Source organism: Urocampus carinirostris, chromosome 12, assembly GCF_059441175.1.
Source record: "Urocampus carinirostris isolate Australia breed hairy pipefish chromosome 12, RoL_Ucar_1.0, whole genome shotgun sequence".
Taxonomy (NCBI): domain Eukaryota; kingdom Metazoa; phylum Chordata; class Actinopteri; order Syngnathiformes; family Syngnathidae; genus Urocampus; species Urocampus carinirostris.
In genome coordinates this window covers 33,468,066-33,489,259 of record NC_142360.1, presented here as the reverse complement: position 1 = coordinate 33,489,259, position 21,194 = coordinate 33,468,066, and the positions used below count along the sequence as shown (strand labels likewise).

The window sequence follows — 21,194 nt, the reverse complement described above, 5'->3', positions numbered from 1 at the left end:
AACTGCCAGCTGCCAAATCATTGTTTAACCCTTGCTGAAACCCTGTTCATGCCCGTTTGATCTGAGTAATGCCTAGTTTGTAATTTTGATCGCCTTTGGACCTGTTTTGTTTTTGGTCCGTTTGTGTGTTGGACAACTTTTCTTTCCTAATTAAAGTGACGGATCGTCTACGCATATGAGTTCCGACTTCCTGCTTCCCGGTCCGTTTCGTGACAATTTCCTTATTTACTTTTCTTTGCTCTGTACTTATGCTGTTACCAGCTTATTTTTTGTTTCAAGGCATTCCAGGACTTTAGTACTTTTTCGGAACGTGCGTACATGGGCCAGGAAGCATCAGCAAGTCAGCCAAGCGGCGTCCGTCAGCCTCACACGGAGAAAAAAGCAACACCGCCGCTAGCATCGCTAGCGCCGCCAGCGCGTCTTTGTTAGTTGGTGCGCCGCTCGCTGGCAGGAGTTCTTTGTAGGAATAATTCAGCCTGACAGGCGCCAGTATTGTCTGACGTGAGAGAGAGTGGGAAGAGTGCAAAGTCTCAATCAGACGCCAAAAAACGACAGTTGTTGCCTCTAACAAGACGCCCAATTTGCAGATGCCGCAATAGAGTTTGTGCACTTATACGTTTAACTGCGATGAACTTTTGGCCTTGCCGCCACCAGGCTGAACCAGTGATCCTGGACCTGCGGGACTTGTTCCAGCTCATCTACGAGATAAAGCAGCGTGAGGAGATGGAGAAGAAGGCCCAGAAGGACAAACAGTGCGAGCAGGCTGTCTACCAGGTATGTCGGCTGGGGCTCAACTTTCGGCCAAGTCCTTACAATTTAGTGTGAAGTCAACCCAATTTGCGTCTTTTTGATGCCTAACACAACATCTGAGTACAGAGTCTGTGACAAGTTTGAACTTGAGTAGAAATTCAAAATACAGTGGAACCTCAGTTTTCGAACGCCTCTCAGTTCGAACAAATCGGAGTCCGATCAAAAATTTCGAGAAATGCTTGCTTCGCTGTTCGGTCAAAAAATCGGAGTTCGAACGCCGGTAATGCGTGAGTGTGTACGCTAGGGTGCGATGCTGAGTGGTGTACGGGTGTAGATCGCTCTGTTCGTGACCAACTGTTATCGCGTGCGGACGTGCTTCGTTTTGCTTTCGCTTTTAATATAGGTGTACGAAGTGTTTTAGCCCCTAATTATGCCTTCGAAGAAAGTCAGTGCAAGCAGCAAAGTTGCTACAGGTGAAAAAAGAAAAGTAGTGCGTACAACTATTGCATTCAAGAAAGAAATAATAGCACCACTGTCCATCTGCGCCTTCTGCTGACCACCACAAAAGTAAGAAATCCTATTCATAATTATTTTCGTTATCCTTTTTTTTTTTATTTTTACACGTTCATGTTAGCGTAATATTTCGTACGGAAGATTACGATAACGCGAACGTGCGATTAGCCTGGGTTAGCTTTGTTTACGTTGAACATTCGAGGTAAACATTCAGGGTGTTGGAACGGAGCCCAACTTTCAGGGTGTTGGAACTGAGCCCCCTTTCCAATGAACCGCTCACCACTTGTTGTGGAGACCCGGGTGCTAAATGACTTGTAAACGACCTGATTTTTTTAATTTTTACACATTCATGTTAGTGTAATCTTTCGTACGGAAGATTACGATAACGCTGACGTACGATTAGCCTGGGTTAGCTTTATGTTTCCGTTAGACATTCTAGGTAAACATTCAGGGTGTTGGAACGGATTAAAACGATTTACATTATTTTTAATGGGAAAAATGATTTCGGTGATCGAACAAATCGGTTTTCAAACAGGGTTCTGGAACGGATTATGGTCGAGAACTGAGGTTCCACTGTATGAAGAAAGGACATGAATGGGTTTTTATTTGCAAGGATAAGGAATTCCAACCCCTGCACAACCCCTTCCTCATTGACAACATTTGTTTTGTTACATTTTTAAGGTTACAGAGGCAGATCAGCGAAAAGTGACAATGATGTAAATAGTGCATAATAATCAAAACAATGAACAATGAACCAAAATAACAAGCATCAGTGCCCAATAACAGTAGACAAAATAATGAACAACCCTGGCAACCTCACCCACCTTCTTTACTTATATCTAACCGTAAAAAAAGAATCATCGATAAAATTAGCAGCAGGGTTGGGTAGGGTTACTTTAACTTGATTACTTTCAATTACTTTTGGATTACTCCAATACCAAATATGCTAATAAAAGACAAAAAAAAAACTAAATATGAATAAAATGATGACTCACAACACGTGGTAAGCTTTCTCTCCTGGCTTTGATCTCTTTGATCTCCGGCAAAACTAACATAAAATGCGACAGAAACAGAATAAAAATAAATCCAAACAGCTTGCCAACATCATTTTTGCCGTTCCATGTATCCCTTTACTCCCCAACACTGCACAAAATTTAGTCATTTTATTCATATTTAGTTTTATTTTGTATTTTATTATAATATTTGGTATTGGAGTAATCCGAAAGTAATCAAGTTAAAGTAACCCTACCCAACCCTGATTAGCAGCAACACAGAAGCAGAGACATAAAACAAATGACTTACTCAATAGTCAGCCAAGTTAAAAAGGCAAATACATGAGGCAGAATCAGATTCACAAATAAATAATTCCTGCATTGTATTTGTCATTTGATTGATACAAAAAAGCCACATGTAAAAAACACATCTCACTGTCGTTCATTGCCCAAATGAAGTCATTGCGCTGCTCCTTTTGAATAAAAGCATCACTAGATGGGTCATCATCCATTATTAAAAAAATGTCCAAGTAATTAAAAAAATACTGGATGGCTCGACCTGCTTTTAGCTTGTTTATGCAAACACTAATTGTATTATTTATAGCTGAGTTATGTGCCAAATTAGGTTTTTTGGTCTCACTGTCATGAGGCAAGAGAATCGCGTGCCTCACTCTGCATAGGCAGACACTCAGCCAAGTAATACGTAACATACTAATTGTATTATTATTATTCACAAAATAATGTCAATTCAGCCTTTCTGAAAAGGAAAATACAAATATTGTGAAGTGAAATGAGAAAGAACTAACACAGAATCAATATAAAAATACAAATGAAACATTCATATTTACAGGGTTGGGTAGGGTTACTTTAACTGGATTACTTTCAATTTCTTTTTTGATTACTCCAATACCAAATATGCTAATAAAAGACAAATACGAATACAAATACATTACAAAAATATACAGTTGCAAATACATATTATACATGGGTTACACATATTTACAAAGAAAGACGGTACACCGAGAGAGTTTTCAAAGCTTTGATCATAATAATATAACTTTCATCCCAAACGGTGCCTGTGACAGGGCAGTTAATGGTAGCAACACGCTAGCAACACGCTAGCAACACGCTAGCAACACTCGCACTGTCACTGTCTTTATCGGACTGCTCGATTGCTTTTAGCTTGAAGGCTGCGTCATGTGCCTTTCTTTTTGCATTTTGCATGATGAGGGTATGTTTACGCTAATTGAATTTACTGTATGCACAAGCCAAGAAGTTGCAGTCTTCCTCGGCGCATATATTCCACCGGTCTAAATCTTACCTTTTGTACTCGAGCGCCGCTGGCGGCCGTGAGAAAAATTACATAAATTGGCCGCATCACTGAATAAGCCGCAGGGTTGAAAGTTTGGGAAAAAAGTAGCGGCTTATAGTCCGGAATTGACGGTAAATGATGATTGATGGTCTCGATTGTAGCGCCGTCTGATTATTGCCTATCCTACTCGGTGTGCTAATTTTTACAACCCAGAGACGCTTTCTTCTTTCACTCTTTAATTCTTTATCCTCTTTCACTTTACACCTCCTCCCTTGGCTCTTTCGCCTCTAACCCTTAATGCTTCTTTCCCTTTTCTTGTTGGCCTGCTGGTCTGCAGACGATACTGGAAGAAGATCTGGAGGACCCGGTCTACCAGGTAACCTCGCCAGCCTTGCTTCACTCCCCCGCTTTGCCTCTTGTGTGTGTGTTTGTGTGTGTGTGTGTGTGAGTGTGCGCACTGTGTGGGGAGACTTGCCACTAATAGGAAATCTTCAACTTTTAAACTTGCATGCTTACGGGGTGCATGAAAAGCTGATTTTCCAACAAAAAAATGCTATTTGACTTCTCTCTCGACTCCTTTTTTTTCCCTATTATTGTTTCCCCTTCCTTGTTTCTTCCCCGTGCTTCCGACGCTGTAGTACATTGTGTTTGAGGCCGGCCACGAGCCCATCCGCGACCAATCAGATGAGAGCATTTATCAGGTATACACCAAAATGAAACAAAATATGTCATCATCATCATCATCATCATCTTGTGCAGAACTCCGACAAAATATGTTTGATGGAATGCATAACAGACGAAAGGAGACGTCAGGAATACAGTGATGTACTTAGTGGATCAGGGGCTAGTGAAAAGACATTTTGATTTAGGTATATATATATCTATATATATATATATATATATATATACTCTATATGTATATACATATAAGAAACCGGTCCCCAATTCCCGTCAGCCCGCATTTGTTACGCCCCTTCTTTTTAATTCGCCCGTCCAAAACATATCAGAAAAAGTGTCCAAAATAAATACATTACAAAAATATACAGTTGCAAATACATATAATACATGGTTACACATATTTACAAAGAAAGACGGTACACCGAGAAAGTTTTCAAAGTTTTAATAATAATAATATAACTTTCATCCGGGCAGTTAATGGTAGCAACACGCTAGCAACACGCTAGCAACACGCTCGCAACACAGTAAACGGGTCTGTTAAAAAAACATACCGTACCTGTAAAAATCACGGTAAACCGTCCTCATCTTCCTCCTTAGAACTGAAGCCATCAAAGTCGTCTTCCTCAGTGTCGGAAAGAAACAGCGTCATATAGACGTCGTCCCACGCTCCCATCCAATCCTGATTCTGTGCCCTCCTCTCCGTCACGCAGCAGACCGGCTTTTCGGAACCCGTTGGTGATGGTGGATTTTTTGATGCTGCCCCACGCTGTCAGGATCCACTGGCAGACTTGCAAAAAAGTTGCCTTTTGCATGCGGACAGTTTTAGTGAAAGATTTCTCGCCGCTCGTCAGGCCAAGAAGTTGCAGTCTTCCTCGGCGCATATATTCCACCGGTCTAAATCTTACCTTTTGTACTCGAGCGCCGCTGGCGGCCGTTAGAAAGATTACATAAATTGGCCGCATCACTGAATAAGCCGCAGGGTTGAAAGTTTGGGGGAAAAGTAGCGGCTTATAGTCCGGAATTTACCGTAATCATGAAGGGATGCCTCACTCTGAAAACGTGTCTGGTGACTATAGTCTACACTTAATTCATTGTCGACCAATTCTATTATCGATTGTTGTCGACATTGTTGACTAATCGTTCCAATCCTAGTAGTGGAAGTGCTTTTTCATTGATAACATCTGCAGGGTTGAGTAGGGTTACTTTAACTGGATTACTTTCAATTACTTTTGGATTACTCCAATACCAAATATGCTAATAAAAGACAAAAGAAACTAAATATGAATAAAATTACTAAATTTTGTGCAGGCTTGGGGAGTAACGGAATACATGGAACGGCAAAAATGATGTTGGCAAGCTGTTTGGATTCATTTTCATTTTGTTTCTGTCGCATTTTATGTTCGTTTTGCTGGAGATCAAAGAGATCAAAGCCAGGAGAGAAAGCTTACCACGTGTTGTGAGTCATCATTTTATTCATATTTAGTTTCTTTCTAACAGATAATTCAATAAGCACTGTGTGTCGTGCACGGTGCCTTGGCTGCCATTTTCAGGTCAATCAGGGGGAACGGTGATAATCGTGAGTCTAATTATGAATTATGAAGGAGTCATTAAGGATTACAGGTATGTGTGGTGTAAAATTATTTGTATTTAGTTTATTTTGTCTTAGTATTGGAGTAATGCAAAAGTAATTGAAAGTAATCCAGTTAAAGTAACCCTACCCAACCCTGAACATCTGTTATGTAACATGGCTATGTTAGGTAAACGATGGGAAACGCTATTTTCAAAGCAAACATGCAGTCTACGGCACCCTAGGGAGGCGTAGGCAGACCTATGATGGGTGTGAATAGGTGGAGGGCGGGTGAGCGAATGCTTGGGATATTCTCGGCCAGTGCAGGAAGAGAGACCCGCCCACTTCCTCCGCCAGACACCCCCGTCCCCTTCTCCCGTCGAGATGAAAGAAAAGAAAGATTAATTACAAGACTCCCGTTTGATCTTTAAATAACACGGATCGAGTATACACGGCATGCAAAACGTGAGGCTGCCCGCAGCCACAGAGGAGCTGATGTATGAATAAAGATGTCCGCTTCCGGAAATAAACATGCCAAGGAAGTCAGCAAGGGACCGAGTGCGCAACATGCATCCATTTGGCCCAGGAGCGGCGCAGAAAATGCCCCGTTCCCTCCGTGTTGATTTTTAAAGCCACAGTGCTGGGATTTGGCTTTATGGTTGTGCATATCGGCATTGGCACGATTAAGACGAAGACAGCAAGTCTCTTAGGCAGGTCTCTTAAAGATATGTTGGATTTTGAAGTAGTTTCCGCGCTGGCTTTTAAATATTACTCTGTCTCCACCCACCCTCGGCTCAACGAAACATATCCGAGAGTCTGCATGAGCGAAAAGTTCTATTAGATTGTTCATATAATGTGTTGCCATTCATTTTTGAATTATAGAAAATATATATATATCACAGCCATATCCCCCTAGTGGGAGGTGGCTAGAGTCCTTTCTGACTCTTTTTGGGAGATTGATTCAGAGGATGGGATTCCCAGCCCCCTCGCTCAACCCAACTGAGGTGTTGGGAGTCATTTGGTGACCAAACCCCCCAATTCCAACCCCTAATGCTGAACGCCAAGCAGGAAGGCAACGGGTACCAATGTTTAAGTCTTAGGTATGACTCGGCCGAGGCTTGAACCTCAACCTCCCAGTCTCAGGGCGGGCGCCATACTCCCAAGGCCACCGAGCTGTTCATTATAGAAAATAAAATGCTTTAATGACTCCACAATAATATAATTTTAGGGAGATTCTGTGTATATTTGGAGCTGTAATCATAAACGATTACAGGCACTGCCCTACTTTCGAACGAGGTTCTGGACTATCGTTCATAAGTTATTTCAGTGCTATATTTTGTATGGTTAAGGTTTGTATAAGTATGTTTAAGGCTAGTATAAGTAACCTGTATTTTTTACGGAAAAATAAACATTTTATAAAATAATACGCTCTATAAAAAAAAAATAAAGTTGAGTGTAACTTACTTTTGGGAGATGCGCTTCAAAAGGTTCTTGGTGGTAAAAAGTAGCTTTAAAAAAGCGTTGCGACCATTTTCTCAACCGCATCAAGCTTTCTTATTCCACCTTTGTTTCAAAAGAAACGCCTCGCGTCTTATTTACACTTTACACCAACCATATTGAATGGTTGCACAAGATATTACACAATGAAAGCGTCAAAGTTCTTAGCACGCTAGCAATACAGTACACATTGTTGTGTTGACACACGAACCAGGAAGTAGAAGCCGGATTTCTTCTTCAGGGTGGATGCTGGGTGGCCTCTCGCAGCGCCACGTGGCAGAGAGAAGCACTACAGTACTGTGCTTTACTCGGAAAAAGGTGCACAAAATACAAAATCTAACTTATAGTAATGTCCGGATATTTTTCGACAACCCGAAAAAAAAATATTTTCTGCCGTTTTACGTAAGTTGAAAAGTCGTAAGTAGGGCAGTGTCTGTACAGTAAATCCTCGGTATAACACAGTTGAGTTAATCGTCCCCCCGCTTATTATTTTTTGCTGTTACAGTATTTTTTTTTTTTATACCAAAGAGAAGTAAACATTTATACATTACTTTGATCTATTAAACAAATGCTTGAGTATGTAAATAGGTTAGTCCTTTGGTTTCAGCCTGTAATAGTGTATTTAATTGGATAATAATTGTAATAATTGTAATAATAATAATAACCCCTGAAAAACAAGGGAATACTGATGTATATAGATTTTACATAAAATGCAAAGATTTGGGAATATAATTTCAATCATTCTATTCATGGATTTTTTGGGTAATTAATAATGACAAAAGACTAACAGTTCAGACTTTATTTGGACATTCGTGCATGAAAATATTTTTTTTATTCGCTGTAGATATATTGTGTTTATTTTTAGTCAAAGTAAAGATTTTAGCTTATCACTTTCGCCTGAATTTCTGAAGAACCACTACTCTGGAAAAAGTCCTGTTGGAAGATTTAGGGGAGAAAAATGTAGTTTGGTAATTCTTATTTTAAAAGTAAAATAATCATGATTCTAAGTAAAATGATCTTCGCAGATAAATTTACAAATTTTTTAGTATTATTTATCTTATTTTAAGAGTTATTCAAAAATAAAGCGAAATCTCCTTAATTTGGCGCATCATGTAGCGCCTCCTGGTGGCAAAAAAAACTATTGTCATTAAAATAAAACAATATTGATGTGTGGTGGTTAATAGGAAGATAAAGTTCCAAAGGGTATCATACCATTAACAATACAGTATAAGTTTACATACATGAAAAAAAACAAATGAAAATATTTCTGCCTGTTTTTACATTTAAAGCGAGAGTTTGTATTATGGGTGTATTACTGCACTGGGAATAAAAAAGTTCAGAAACAATATTTATTTTTAAAAATACTTCGAGATGATTTTAGGTATTTGACATATGAGCCATACATGGAGGGCGCTTACATATTTGTCCGCCATCTTGTATCTATGGCAGGAAAAAATACAAAAAGCTTGTATAAGGCTTTGCTTAAAAATGTAGAAGAAATAAAAGTACGGTTTGGTCACTTTGAGTCTCCGGGGTTTTTATTTTCCCTAGTGCTTCTTAAAACTCGTTGTTGGTTGCACTAAAAAATACAGTACAATACAATACATAATTAGAAATCATCTGTCATGACTTAGCCTTTCTTCATTAGGAGTTTCATCTCTAATACATCCCAAATGTCACTTGTGTTCCAAAGCAGACAATCTCGGTTAGTGATCAGCGCTTATTTCACCCTCTTGCCGCACAGGCAGTGTCAAATCCTTCCGTTTTTTTTGTGGGATGGGATATTACATTGCCCCCACGTCCATGACAATGACTTATTGCTTGTCTGTACTAGTGAAAAGCTTCCTTTTGTGTCTTTTCCCTACTACGAGGCTGCACCTGGCGCCCCTCACCAAGTCTCCATGTAGATTTTAATTTTGATTAGCATCAGTGTTCTCGTTTGCCCGCGTCCCTGCGTCCTAGACGCATCATTTTTGCTGGGGACGCATAGTGTCAAATCGTTTTTTTTGACACAGAATTGTCATTATTACCCGATTCCTTTTTTTTTTTACCAAAGATTTACTGCCCTCCAAACTTTTCGTCTGGCAGATCCGCCATTGTTGTTTTGGTCTCGCGGTTCGAGTTTTCGTCTGCACGCCGATCTCGGCAAACAATATCTCGTTGCTTCGAGATTACGTCATTGTTGTGGTGGTTGTCGTCGAGTGAAGGTGAAGGTTAAGTATGCCTCCGAAAAAACAGTTAGTATTAGGTGAAAATCAACACAAAATTGGTAATTTCTTAAGTGTCAGTAATAAGTCGAAACATAATGCAGAAAGTGATAACAACGGCAATAATTCCGGCATGATAAAACCCAGGAGAAATTCTTCGGAAGATCGCGGAGGCAAGGAAAACACGTGTGTTGAAGAGAATGATTCGACGAAAGAGAATAAACAAAAGAATACTCCAAGCAAGAAAAGGACTTTTCTGCCAAAATGGACTAAATTATATTCTTGGTTACGCTATGGGGAGGATGATAATGGAAACCGCTTCAATATCACAACACAACACCAGCTTATAAAGGTGCATCTTACCAAACAATTGGACCTTGCGAAGACATTACAATTGTGGCGGGACAGCAAACCACGAAGAATATATGAACTGAAAAATCTGAAGCGATAACTGCTTTGTATTACCAATTAACTGTGATGATTAGAACTGAATGAATATATAGATTTATATTACATATTTGTCGCCGATTTACAATTTCAACCTCGATAACACTAAATTTTGGGGACCCATAGATCTCTGTTGGGACCCATAAATTTTTGAGCATGCGAGTCCCCGAGACCCATCACTTTTCACAGGTAAAATGAACACTGTTAGCATCGATAAAAAGATACCTGATTTTTGGCTATGTTCCTTTGATTGACAACTTTAATCATATTTATTTATCATTTCATATCAGTCAGAAACACTACAGCAGGGTGGGCAAATATTTTGGGTTGAGGGCCACATTATGTTAGACTATTTTGCAGCGAGGCTGGGCCAGGAGGAAAAAAAATAATCGTGTCTCCTGATAAAGGGTACTAAATTTGATACATGAAGACCAAAGATAATATAGTTCCATCCAGTTTTTCTTGGGTGGCATTTATGAATAAATATCATGGTTCACGGATCCTTAAGCCATACACCAATACATGCAGACGTCTACATATACATGTTATATTTCAGTTTATATTTGTTTATCAATAGAATAATTTCATCAAATTATTTTTGTAACACCCTATAATCCAGGGGTGTCAAACTCGTTTTAGCTGGGGGCCACAAATGCTATAAAAAATCCCACAGGGGCCGGACTAGTAAGTTTAAGAGAAAGAGAGAGGGAGAAAAAGACAGAGAAAGAGAGGGAGGGGAAGAGAGAGCGATAAACAGATAGGAAGAACAAGGGAGACAGAGTAACAGTGAGAGAAAACGAGAGAGCAGAATAGAGATATGAATGGAGAAGAAGGGGGAAAGGAATATAGAGAGAAAAAGAGAGTGAAAAAAGACAAAGATAAAAAGAATAAGAGAAGTGAAACGACAGAAAGAAAAAGAAAAAGCTCCCTGAGAAAATCTAAGTAGCCCGTGGACTGGTTCTGAAAATAGGGGACCACTGATTATGAATTTTTCTGGAATTTCATTTCTAACCAATTTTAGTCTATTTTAACATATTAGGAAATAAAAGAGGGCAGCACGGCGGCACAGTTCAAGTCATGGGAACCTCCTGCATGGGTTTAAATCCAGCTCCAGACGTCCTGTGCAGAGTTTGTATGTTCTCCCCGTGCTTGCGTGGGTTTCCTCCGGTCACTCCGGTTTCCTCCCACATTCCAAAAACATGCATTTCAGGTGAATTGGCCGGTCCAAATTGTCCCTAGGTGTGAATGAGCGAGTGAGTTGTCTGTCCCCGTGTGCCCTGCGATTGGCTGGCAACCAGTTCAGGGTGTCCCCTGCCCACTGCCCAAAGACAGCTGGGATAGGCTCCAGCACCCCCGCGACCCTACTGAGGATAAGCGGTGCAGCTAATGAGATGAGAGATGAGATGAGGAAATAAAAGATGGTCGATTCACAGAAGTATCATAGTATTAACAATATATTGGGTTTATCTTATAAATGAATATCCAACTGGAAGACCTTCATTCTAATCAGTAACAATAAAGTATGTCTAGGCTATAAAACGTGTGACCCCAGCTTTGGTGTCAAAAATTATTAAGATGCTTCACGAATCTTTATTTGTCCATCATCCATTATGTTAAAGAAAACACAAATACAGTGTTTATTTTACCTCTGAAAAGTGATGGGTCCCGGGGACTCGCATGCTCAAAAATCTATGGGTCCCAACAGAGATCTATGGGTCCCCAAAATTTAGTGTGCTTCATGCCCTTACAAACTGTCGTATTTTCCCTTACAAAATACAAAAAAATCTTTTTTTTTTCAAACATGTGTATTTTTGTCGTTTAACATGTTATATTGTACATGTGTTTCCTTATATCATATATATTGTTAATGAACATTTTGTTGTGAGACACTGAGTTGTTCGACATGAATGAGGTTTTTTATAAAAAAAAGTTCAAAAATGAAGTCGCTTGGACGTTCGCTGTGGAAGGAAAAAATACATGCAACTATAAATAAGTAGAATAATACATTTTCTTATTAAAATTATGAATTCATTTTCTGCATTCAATTATTGTTGGTAATATACTGATTAAAAGGGATCACCACAAACCTGTCTTTTTTCATTTTCTCCTTTTATACTTCCTTTTTTTCTTAACTTCTTTATACAACATAATTATTCGTAATATAATGCATCAAAGCAAGTGAGCCGTTTGAGAGACGGCTCTCTTTAATAAGTTGAGCCGAAAAAGCCGGTTCTCTAAAAAGAGACGGACTTTCACTACACAACTCGAACTCGAGATCGGCGTGCAGACGAAAACTCGAACCGCGAGACCAAAACAACAATGGCGGATCTACCTGAAGTTCTGAAATTTTTGTTAAAAAATGATAATGACAATTTCGTGTCAAAAAAGTTGCGTCCCGGGGACCCACGTTGATTTGACATGATGCGTCTAGGGCGCAGGGATGAGAACACTTCAAATATGGTGAATATTTACTGCTGGGAAGATGATATTGAAAGAATTTGAAGCAAACCAACAGGTACTTGAGTGATCAATCGATTATGTTATTAAAACATTTGATAATTGATCGAAAAACACATCCCATTCGTCATCATCCTGCTTATACGCAGAACAGAGCAGAATCTAATCCCAATCGGGCTCCCATGCGCAAGGTAACGGTTTCTCCCGGCTGTTTTTCCGCTCTCCGTCTTTCCTGCTGTATAGGTTCCCACCAGCCAACAGAAAGAAGGGGTCTATGACGTCCCAAAGAGACACCCAGTGAGTTTTGCCGTGTTCGCGCCGCCTGCCTCCCCATCCCCGCTCAAACCTCTCAGGTCGGACCCTGATCTGCACCCCCCTCCTGATTTCCCTCAAGAGTCACTCAGCATATCTGTCATTTCGGTGATGAATTTATGACTCGCCCTCCACCCCTGAGAGGTTGGCCGGGACTTAGTGCTTTGTGCAGTGTGCGTCTCCTCTGCTTGTGGTGGCTGGCGAACAAACTCATCCTCTCCTCCCCCCCGTTCGGTGTTTCGTGTTTGTGGTGCTCGATTAAGCATGCCTGGTGGTGCATCCAGCGTAAACCCCGCATGACCTTGTCCCAGATTGTGACGCCTTACTCCAACCGTCGCCTACCGTATCCACAGACGTCATCAAGCTGCAGGAATCTCACGGGATCACACCGCAACTTTTTTTTTTAAATGCGCCTGATTTATTTATCTCATCTCATTAGCTGCACCGCTTATCCTCAGTAGGGTTGCGGGGGTGCTGGAGCCCATCCCAGTAATCATCGGGCAGTGGGCAGGGGACACCCTGAACTGGTTACCAGCCAATCGCAGTGCACTGATTTATTTATTTCTTTTTTTCATTTATTTCATTTATTTGGTAACCTTAGGGAAATTTAATTTTCACCGACTCTACCGAGGGGGTTCAGTCACTTCTGTCGCAGAGCGTGTGCCGGGTGACCGATTTACAGCACCTGGTATTCCCTAGGCCCGGGGTCGGCAACCCGTAGCTCAGGAGCATCATGTGGCTCTTAAGCAATGTTCCCTCTAATTTTCCACGGATCTGAGCGTTCACACAAAGTCGGTGAGAAACGCTTGAAACAACAGTGTTCTCTATTTACTTTTTTCCTTTTTTTGTTTCTTTTCTTTTTTTCTGGCTTTTTTTCTGAATTTTTCCTTCTTTTTTTCTCTCCCTTTTGTTTCTTTTTTTCTCAGCTTTTCACTACTTTTTCATTTTGGTATTTTTTTCTTTTTTGTTCTATTCCCCCTTTTTTTAAGTAATTTTGTGCATAATTTTACACAATATTTGGTCATATAGGCATGAAAGAAGCAAAAACAACCCCCGTTTAGGACCCGAAAGACCCGGTTTATTTTAGTGAGCCGAGCCGAAGAAGCCGGTTCTCGAAAAACTCTACTAACTTTACTCAACTTCCTTTTACCTCGACCTTGACTTCAAAATACCGCATTTAGAACACAACGTCAGGGGAACCCGTGTATTTTTACCCTCATGCACTGTAACTTTGACTTAATTCGCTTCTTAATTAGCAATTTCGAGCCCTGATTTTTGTGAGCTGGCTAGATTTTCTTGTGCGCGGAAAAGCTCTGGGTAGTGCGCGATTGCGCACACACGCAGCTTAGAGGGAACATTGCTCTAAAGCAGAGTTGGGTAGGGTTACTTTAACTGGATTACTTTCAATTACTTTTGGATGACTCCAATACCAAATATGCTAATAAAAGACAAAAGAAACTAAATATGAATAAAATTACTAAATTTTGTGCAGGCTTGGAGAGTAATGGAATAAATGGAACGTCAAAAATGATGTTGGCAAGCGGTTTGGATTTATTTTCATTCCGTTTCTGTCGCATTTTATGTTAGTTTTGCCGGAGATCAAAGAGATCAAAGCCAGGAGAGAAAGCTTACCACGTGTTGTGAGTCATAATTGTATTCATATTTAGTTTCTTTTGTCTTTTATTAGCATATCTGGTATTGGAGTAATCCAAAAGTAATTGAAAGTAATCCAGTTAAAGTAACCCTTCCCAACCCTGCTCTTTAGCCCAGCGGAGTGGCTCCCTGGCAGTTTTCTAAAAAATGTTTACAAATTGAAAAAAATGGAGGAGAGAAAAATATATATTTTTCTTTTAATAGGTTTTTTGTTTGCCTGGAGCAGTTTTAATGTGCTATTTGGACGAGGAGATACTGACGAGCGGTAAGAAGTCACGAGCAGTGAGCGGTCTCGAGCGGTCTGTAGTGGTAGAATCTGGGACTGTCAGTGAACTGGATTTTCCTACATATAGCGAAGAAAATGCCGAAATTCGTGTGTTTAGAGATGTATAAAAAGGTACCGCTGTATCGTACTTTCACCACCTGCTCACACATTACAGTGCAGATCCATATTCCAGTCGGCGTGCGGTTTGTGTGTGCGTCCGCGTGGTATATCTTTGTAGTTATTGGCTTCCCGCTGCCGGCAGTTCTAATGAAAGATGACCTTGGCTACTGTCAGGCGGTAGCGGCGGGCTGTAACTCCACTGCTCTTTATCTGCCTATAAAGATGCGGCTTATATTGCTGCTGGATTTAATCTGCTAAAATCTCCAGAGTCGTAATAAGCGGGCAGCTCACGCGTGTGTGCCGGGCGGTGTACGCGCCTGAAAGTGTTGGTTTTGGACAAGTGGCATGTTGCAATGCATTGTGTATGTGTGTTTGTGTAAATCGAAAATATATCCTGCTCAAGCTTTTTGTCTACTAAAAAAAACGGTGTTAAAAAAAAATCATTGAATCCTGTGCAAGGTTACAGTACAAGTTATCGTATATGGGTGGTTGGGAATAGATTCATGAAAAATGATCCGATAATAAATGGTAGATACATTTATCGTACATTCCGGACTATAGAGCGCACCTGATGATAAGCCGCACCCACCACATTTTAAGAGGAAAACCGATTTTGTCCATACACAAGTGGACAAGTGATTTATATACGGTGTGCATTACCATTCGATTACATTCACAACAAATACAAAGACGGAATGGTTTAAGTTGTATTACATTCCCAACAAACGCAAGATGAAGTGGTTTTGGTTATATGTTCGCCATTACATTCCCGAAAAGTGATATAAAAGTGAGATTAAACCAGGTAAAAGTGGTTATTGTAGCTAGGGGATGCAAATCTCGGCAGGGATGCATTTCTCGGCATAACACCGGGCCACATCACCGCGGGCAGTAGGCCCGTGTGGGTTTTCAGCCGGTTGGGAATTAGTCTTACATTTTTCTTCTCATTCTGAGCTTTGCTAAGAAGCTTACAGGCACCCTGGCACATTTGTGTGTGTGTGTGTGTTAGTGTTTTGCTTATAGTGTTCTGCCTTGCCCATACGGCAACACATGCTGCGATTTGGATGGCCGTCGTGTTGGCAGGTGTCCATAAGGCAGCAAATGCAATATTTTTGGGGATGTCTGCACCGTCTCGCCATGTTCTTAAAATTCTCCTTGCAGTTGGTCTCTGTTGAGTGGATCACAGCCAGTGTTCCCTCTAAGCTGCGCACGTGCGAAATTGCGCACTGCTCGCACATTCTCAGCAGACAAGAAAATCTAGCCTCCGCACAAAAATGAGGGCTCAAAATTACTAATTAAGAAGCGACTTACAGTGCATGAAGGTAAAAATACACGGATTCCCCTGACGTTGTGTCCTAAATGCGGTATTTTGAAGTCGAGTCGAAGTAGAACGAAGTTGAGTAAAGTTAGTAGAGTTTGTTGAGAACCGGCTTCTTCGGCTCGGCTCACTAAAAGGAGCCGGCTCTTTCGGGTCCTAAACGGCTCTTCGGGTTGTTTTTGCTTCTTTAATCCCTATATGACCAAACATTATGTAGAATTATGCACAAAATGACTTGAAGGAAGGGGGGAGTAGAACAAAAAAGAAAAAAATACCAAAATGAAAAAGTAGTGAAAAGCTGAGAAAAAAAGAAACAAAAGGAAGAGAAAAAAAAGAAGGAAAAATTTAGAAAAAAAGCCAGAAAAAAAGAAAAGAAAGAAATGTAGGAAAAAAGTAAATAGAGAATACAAAGAAAAAAGTAACAGCTCGGAAAAAATAAACACAATGAGATTTTTTTTTAAAGGAATTAAAAAAAAGTAGAAAAAAAGGAAAAAGAAGAAAAAGTTTGTGTTGCATTCAAATAATTTCCAAATATATCAAGTGAATCTTGTTGCCAACATTGTACTTCCACTAAAAAATGTGATTAAGTACAGTTCTGTATCTACCTACCGACTAAATAAGCCCCCAAAAATGTTACTATTATGCGACAAAATATATCAGGAAAAAAAAGAAATGGATATCTTGTGAAAGAATTGTAAAAACAAACGACGTTTGTAGGCCGTACAACCTTTGCAATAGTACATGAGTCAATTCATTCAAAAGAGAAAAATAATTTTGCATTGCCGGAAACTCAGCAAAATGTAACGTGATGTCAAGTTTTGGACATGTTCGATAATGACTTAGTTGCCACACTTGGGATTATGGTTACTCACTGTTGTTTCAAGCGTTGCTCACCGACTTTGTGTGAACGCTCAGACCCGTGGAAAATTACAAGGAACATTGATCACAGCCATGCAAATATGTTGTCTTGTGACTTGATGCTAATCAAGTTGCATTTAAGGATACAGTCATGCTTGTGATTAGGCTCGAATGTCAGACTTTGATTGCTTGAGTAGCTCGAATCGCTGCTAACAAATTGCGGCTGAATGGAACCCGAATTGTGTTAATGGGTGTCAGGCATTTACAATCAATCCAACTTGTTACCGAGACGCTGTTGTGAGACTAATCCAGGTGATCCGCCACAAATAATGTACACGTATGTACACTGTATATATTGAGCTAATCGATGAACTTGTTCATGCTACAGGTTATAAAACACGCTTGTAGAATTACTTTCCAGCTTTATTGTGGTGGCAAAAGTTTAAAAAAATGGTATGAGCCGTTTAGATATTGATAAAATAATAAATGTTTCCGTGTATTTAGTGCCGTTAAAGCTTTGAAATGAAATGAAATGACCTGCATTTATATAGCGCTTTTCAAGTCAATGACTTCCCGAAGCGCTTTACAATGTGCTCCACATTTCCCAATAGCGGCCTTGCATCCATGTAAGACGCTAACCTGCTTATTGGGGGTATTAGGGGTTCAGTGTCTTACCCTAGGACACTTTGACTTGTAACACGGACGAGCCGGGATTCGAACTGGGATCCCTTGATCCCAAGACGAGCGCTCTACCTCCTGAGCTACTGCCGCCCCTTGAAGATTTAAAGCTTCAACCCTGAAATTAAATATTACAGTTTTTGATTTACTTTCTAGGCTTTATCTTGGGAGAAAGAAATCGAAGCAAATGATTTGCTCTTAAAAAAATCTAGTTTGACATCAAGGAAATGACAACATTTAAACAGAATTTAAATGTATCATTTTAATTAATTCTGGACTTAAAGCTTAAAACTGTTTTGAGTTACTTAACAAGCTTAATTTGGGGAGAAAGGAGATCCAAGCAATTGATTTGTGCCGTTAAAATAAGTCGATTTAGATAGCAATAAAATAATTGACATATTTTAAACAAAATGTGAATGTATTGTTAATTGCTGTCAAAGTTAAAGCTTTAAAGCTTTACCTCTGGCTTAAAAACAGTTTTAGAATAACTTTATTGGGTTTATTTGGGAAGAAATAATATCTAAGCAAATTATAACTGCTCTTAAAAAAGCCTATTTTGATTATAGTAAACTGACAAATTCATTAGAATGTATTATTTAATGCATTCAAAAGTTAAAGGTTCAAAGCTACTCAAACTGTAGGTAAAAGATTGTTAAAAATGTAACTCAGTTGAAGCTCTCATTTTATATCAGTCATTTTATTTTAAGTTAATAATTAAGAGCTAACATGCTTTCATTTATCTGTGAGTTACATTCTGTTAGGAATTAAACCATTACAAATGTATCGTTTACCAAATTGTTCGAATTAGTTATCTGACTCCATTAACCAAACACAACATACATTCGCCTAACAATGCATGCTCGTTTCTTTATGGAAAAATGAACAAGAGACCGGCATTCCTACACGGGAGCAGTTTTAATTTCTTGAATAATAAACTAAGTGAATTCCATCGAATTAGCCGAATTAGTGTCGCTCTTCGTCGAGCCTCTCTCTCGATTGTCCCTCGATCTTCTGAAGTTCCTCTGCCCACGTCCCTTCACAAGCCGGCGCGCCGGCTCCTCTCATGGGCATGCTGACTCCTCCCATGGGCGTGCCGACTCCTCCCATGGGCGCGCCAGGTGCCAGCTTCACCACCTCCTCGCCGAAGGGCGTCGCGATGTTTATCCTTGTGCGTCTGGCCTTCTCCCGTCAGCACTCACAGGAATTCTGTTATCAAAATACGTCCGATGCATTCCAAACAGCCTAACCTTCCAATGTACCTTGAAGAAAAACAGTCAGTGAATCTCTCTACTGCATCAAACTGAGTACATGTACTTACTTTGTAGTTAATTTTATAATATCCTTTATAGTCAAATGTATAAAATCTTTCAACTCACTTCCTCTTGGTGCGAGTACCCAAAGTCATTAAATCTGTCAACCTTGAATGAGTAACCGATTTTTAAAGACAATATATTGTTAGTTCATCGCATACATTAAGGTAAAGTTGTATGATTGAAAAACTGGACTCACTTTTCAATCAATTTGAAGATACCAACAATTTACGAAAGTGCTACTGGCGTACATTATTTGTTGTTAGTAAACCAGTTAAGCACTGTATGCTGGATAATTCCCTTCATCTTATTTCCCTAAGCTAAGCAAGTAAGTCGCACTAAACAGCAAAAAACTCCCACTGCGGTTAACAATGTAGAAATGATGCACTTTGCAATTGGATGTGTTCTGCCTCATCACCGCCTGCTGGTGAGATGCTTTTAAAGGTTTTCTTTTTATTTATTTATTTCCACAGGAAGTGACAACCTGCAGCGTGGCTTTTGGAATGGATTTAGATTCTATTTCATCGGACGAAATTGATAGCGGGCAGCCGCATTAAAACCTTATCGCGGCGTCGGCGACCGCATTTCGTAAGAAACGACGACGATTCCACGTTATTTACTATGTCACCGTCTTAAACGGCCGACGATCGATAAAACACACGCGCCGGGCGAGGCCATTCCAATCTACTGAGCCCTTGACCTGGCTCCGGGTCTCAGTGTTGAATCAACACACGGCCTCGCCGAGTCCACGCCGAGCAGTTGCTTTTACCGCCGATTATTATCTTTGGGGGAGGAACACCACCGTAATCTCTTTTTGTGTCGTGTTGGTGTCGACTCCAGATGTGTGTGCATTTGAGCTTTGACGCCGAGCACTGCGTTCGTGTTTGCACTTGTGATCAGTCACTCTGCAGGGGATCAGAGGGACGGCATTCATTATAGAGGCTGCATTAATTACTTGAGGGAGTGCGTGCGCGGGTAATTACAGTTCCCCCGCTGGAGATGGCTAATTGATAAGCAGTGGCCGGGACATACGAGGACAAAAGACTAGGGAACTCGGGGATACCGGACATTGATGGAACAGAGAGGAGCCGGAGAATGGGGCAATGTGCTAGCTGTTGTGTTAATACTAAATTGTGCTGTTGGTTGCATCAAGCTCTCTGTAAGCCAGATACCATATTGATTTGTGTATCAGAACTCAAAACTTGGGTGCGCACTACGGACAAGCAGTGTTCCCTCTAAGCTGGGCGCGTGCGCAATTGCGCACTGCTCGTACATTCTCTGCGCACAAGAAAATCTAGCCGGCGCACAAAAATGAGGGCTCGAAATTGCTAATTAAGAAGCGACTCAAGTCAAAGTTACAGTGCATGAAGGTAATGCGGTATTTTGAAGTCGAGTCAGAGTAGAACGAAGTTGAGTAAAGTTAGTAGAGTTGGTCGAGAACCGGCTTCTTCGGCTCGGCTCACTAAAAGGAACCGGCTCTTTAGTGTCCTAAATGGCTCTTCAGGTTTTTTTTGCTTCTTTAATCCCAACATGACCAAATATTATGTAAAACTATGCACAAAATGACTTAAAAGAAGGGGCGAATAGAACAAAAAAGAAAAAAATACCAAAATGAAAAAGTAGTGAAAAGCTGAAAAAAAAAACAAAAGGAAGAGAAAAAAAGAAGGAAAAATTTAGAAAAAAGCCAGAAAAAAAGAAAGAAATGTAGGAAAAAAGTAAACAGAGAACAAAAAGAAAAAAAGCAACAGCTCGGAAAAAATAAACACAATGAGATTTTTTTTAAAGGAATTTTTAAAAAGTAGAAAAAAACACGGAAAAATAAGAAAAAGTTTGTGTGGCAATCAAATAATTTCCAATTATATCAAGTGAATCTTGTTGCCAACATTGTACTTCCACTAAAAAATGTGATTAAGTACAGTTCTGTATCTTGCAACGGACTAAATAAGCCCCCAAAAATGTTAATATTATGCGACAAAATGTATCAGGAAATAAAAAGAAATGGATATCTTGTGAAAGAATTGTAAGAACAAACGACATTTCTAGGCCGTACAACCTTTGCAATAGTACATGAGTCAATTCATTCAAAAGAGAAAAATAATTTTGCATTGCCGGAAACTCAGCAAAATGTAACTTGATGTCAAGTTTTGGACATGTTTGATAATTAATTATCTTGCCACACTTGGGATTATGGTTGCTCACTGTTGTTTCAAGCGCGGCTCACCGACTTTGTGTGAACGCTCAGACCCGTGGAAAATTACAGGGA

The 21,194-nt window shown here is 40.0% G+C and overlaps 1 protein-coding gene across 5 annotated transcripts in view; it reads left to right on the top strand.

Annotated features, from left to right (window-relative positions):
* dab1a (DAB adaptor protein 1a) overlaps positions 1–21,194 on the top strand; it is a 411,680-nt gene that overhangs the window by 347,277 nt on the left and 43,209 nt on the right. For 2 of the 5 annotated variants that reach the window (XM_088350331.1, XM_088350334.1), the window contains 4 exons: positions 655–774; positions 3,905–3,943; positions 4,206–4,268; positions 12,664–12,717. In XM_088350331.1, the coding sequence (XP_088206457.1) occupies positions 655–774; positions 3,905–3,943; positions 4,206–4,268; positions 12,664–12,717 (276 nt within the window). The remainder of the gene's footprint in view (positions 1–654; positions 775–3,904; positions 3,944–4,205; positions 4,269–12,663; positions 12,718–21,194) is intronic. The other 3 variants (XM_088350335.1, XM_088350333.1, XM_088350336.1) reach the window with 2 other exon arrangements.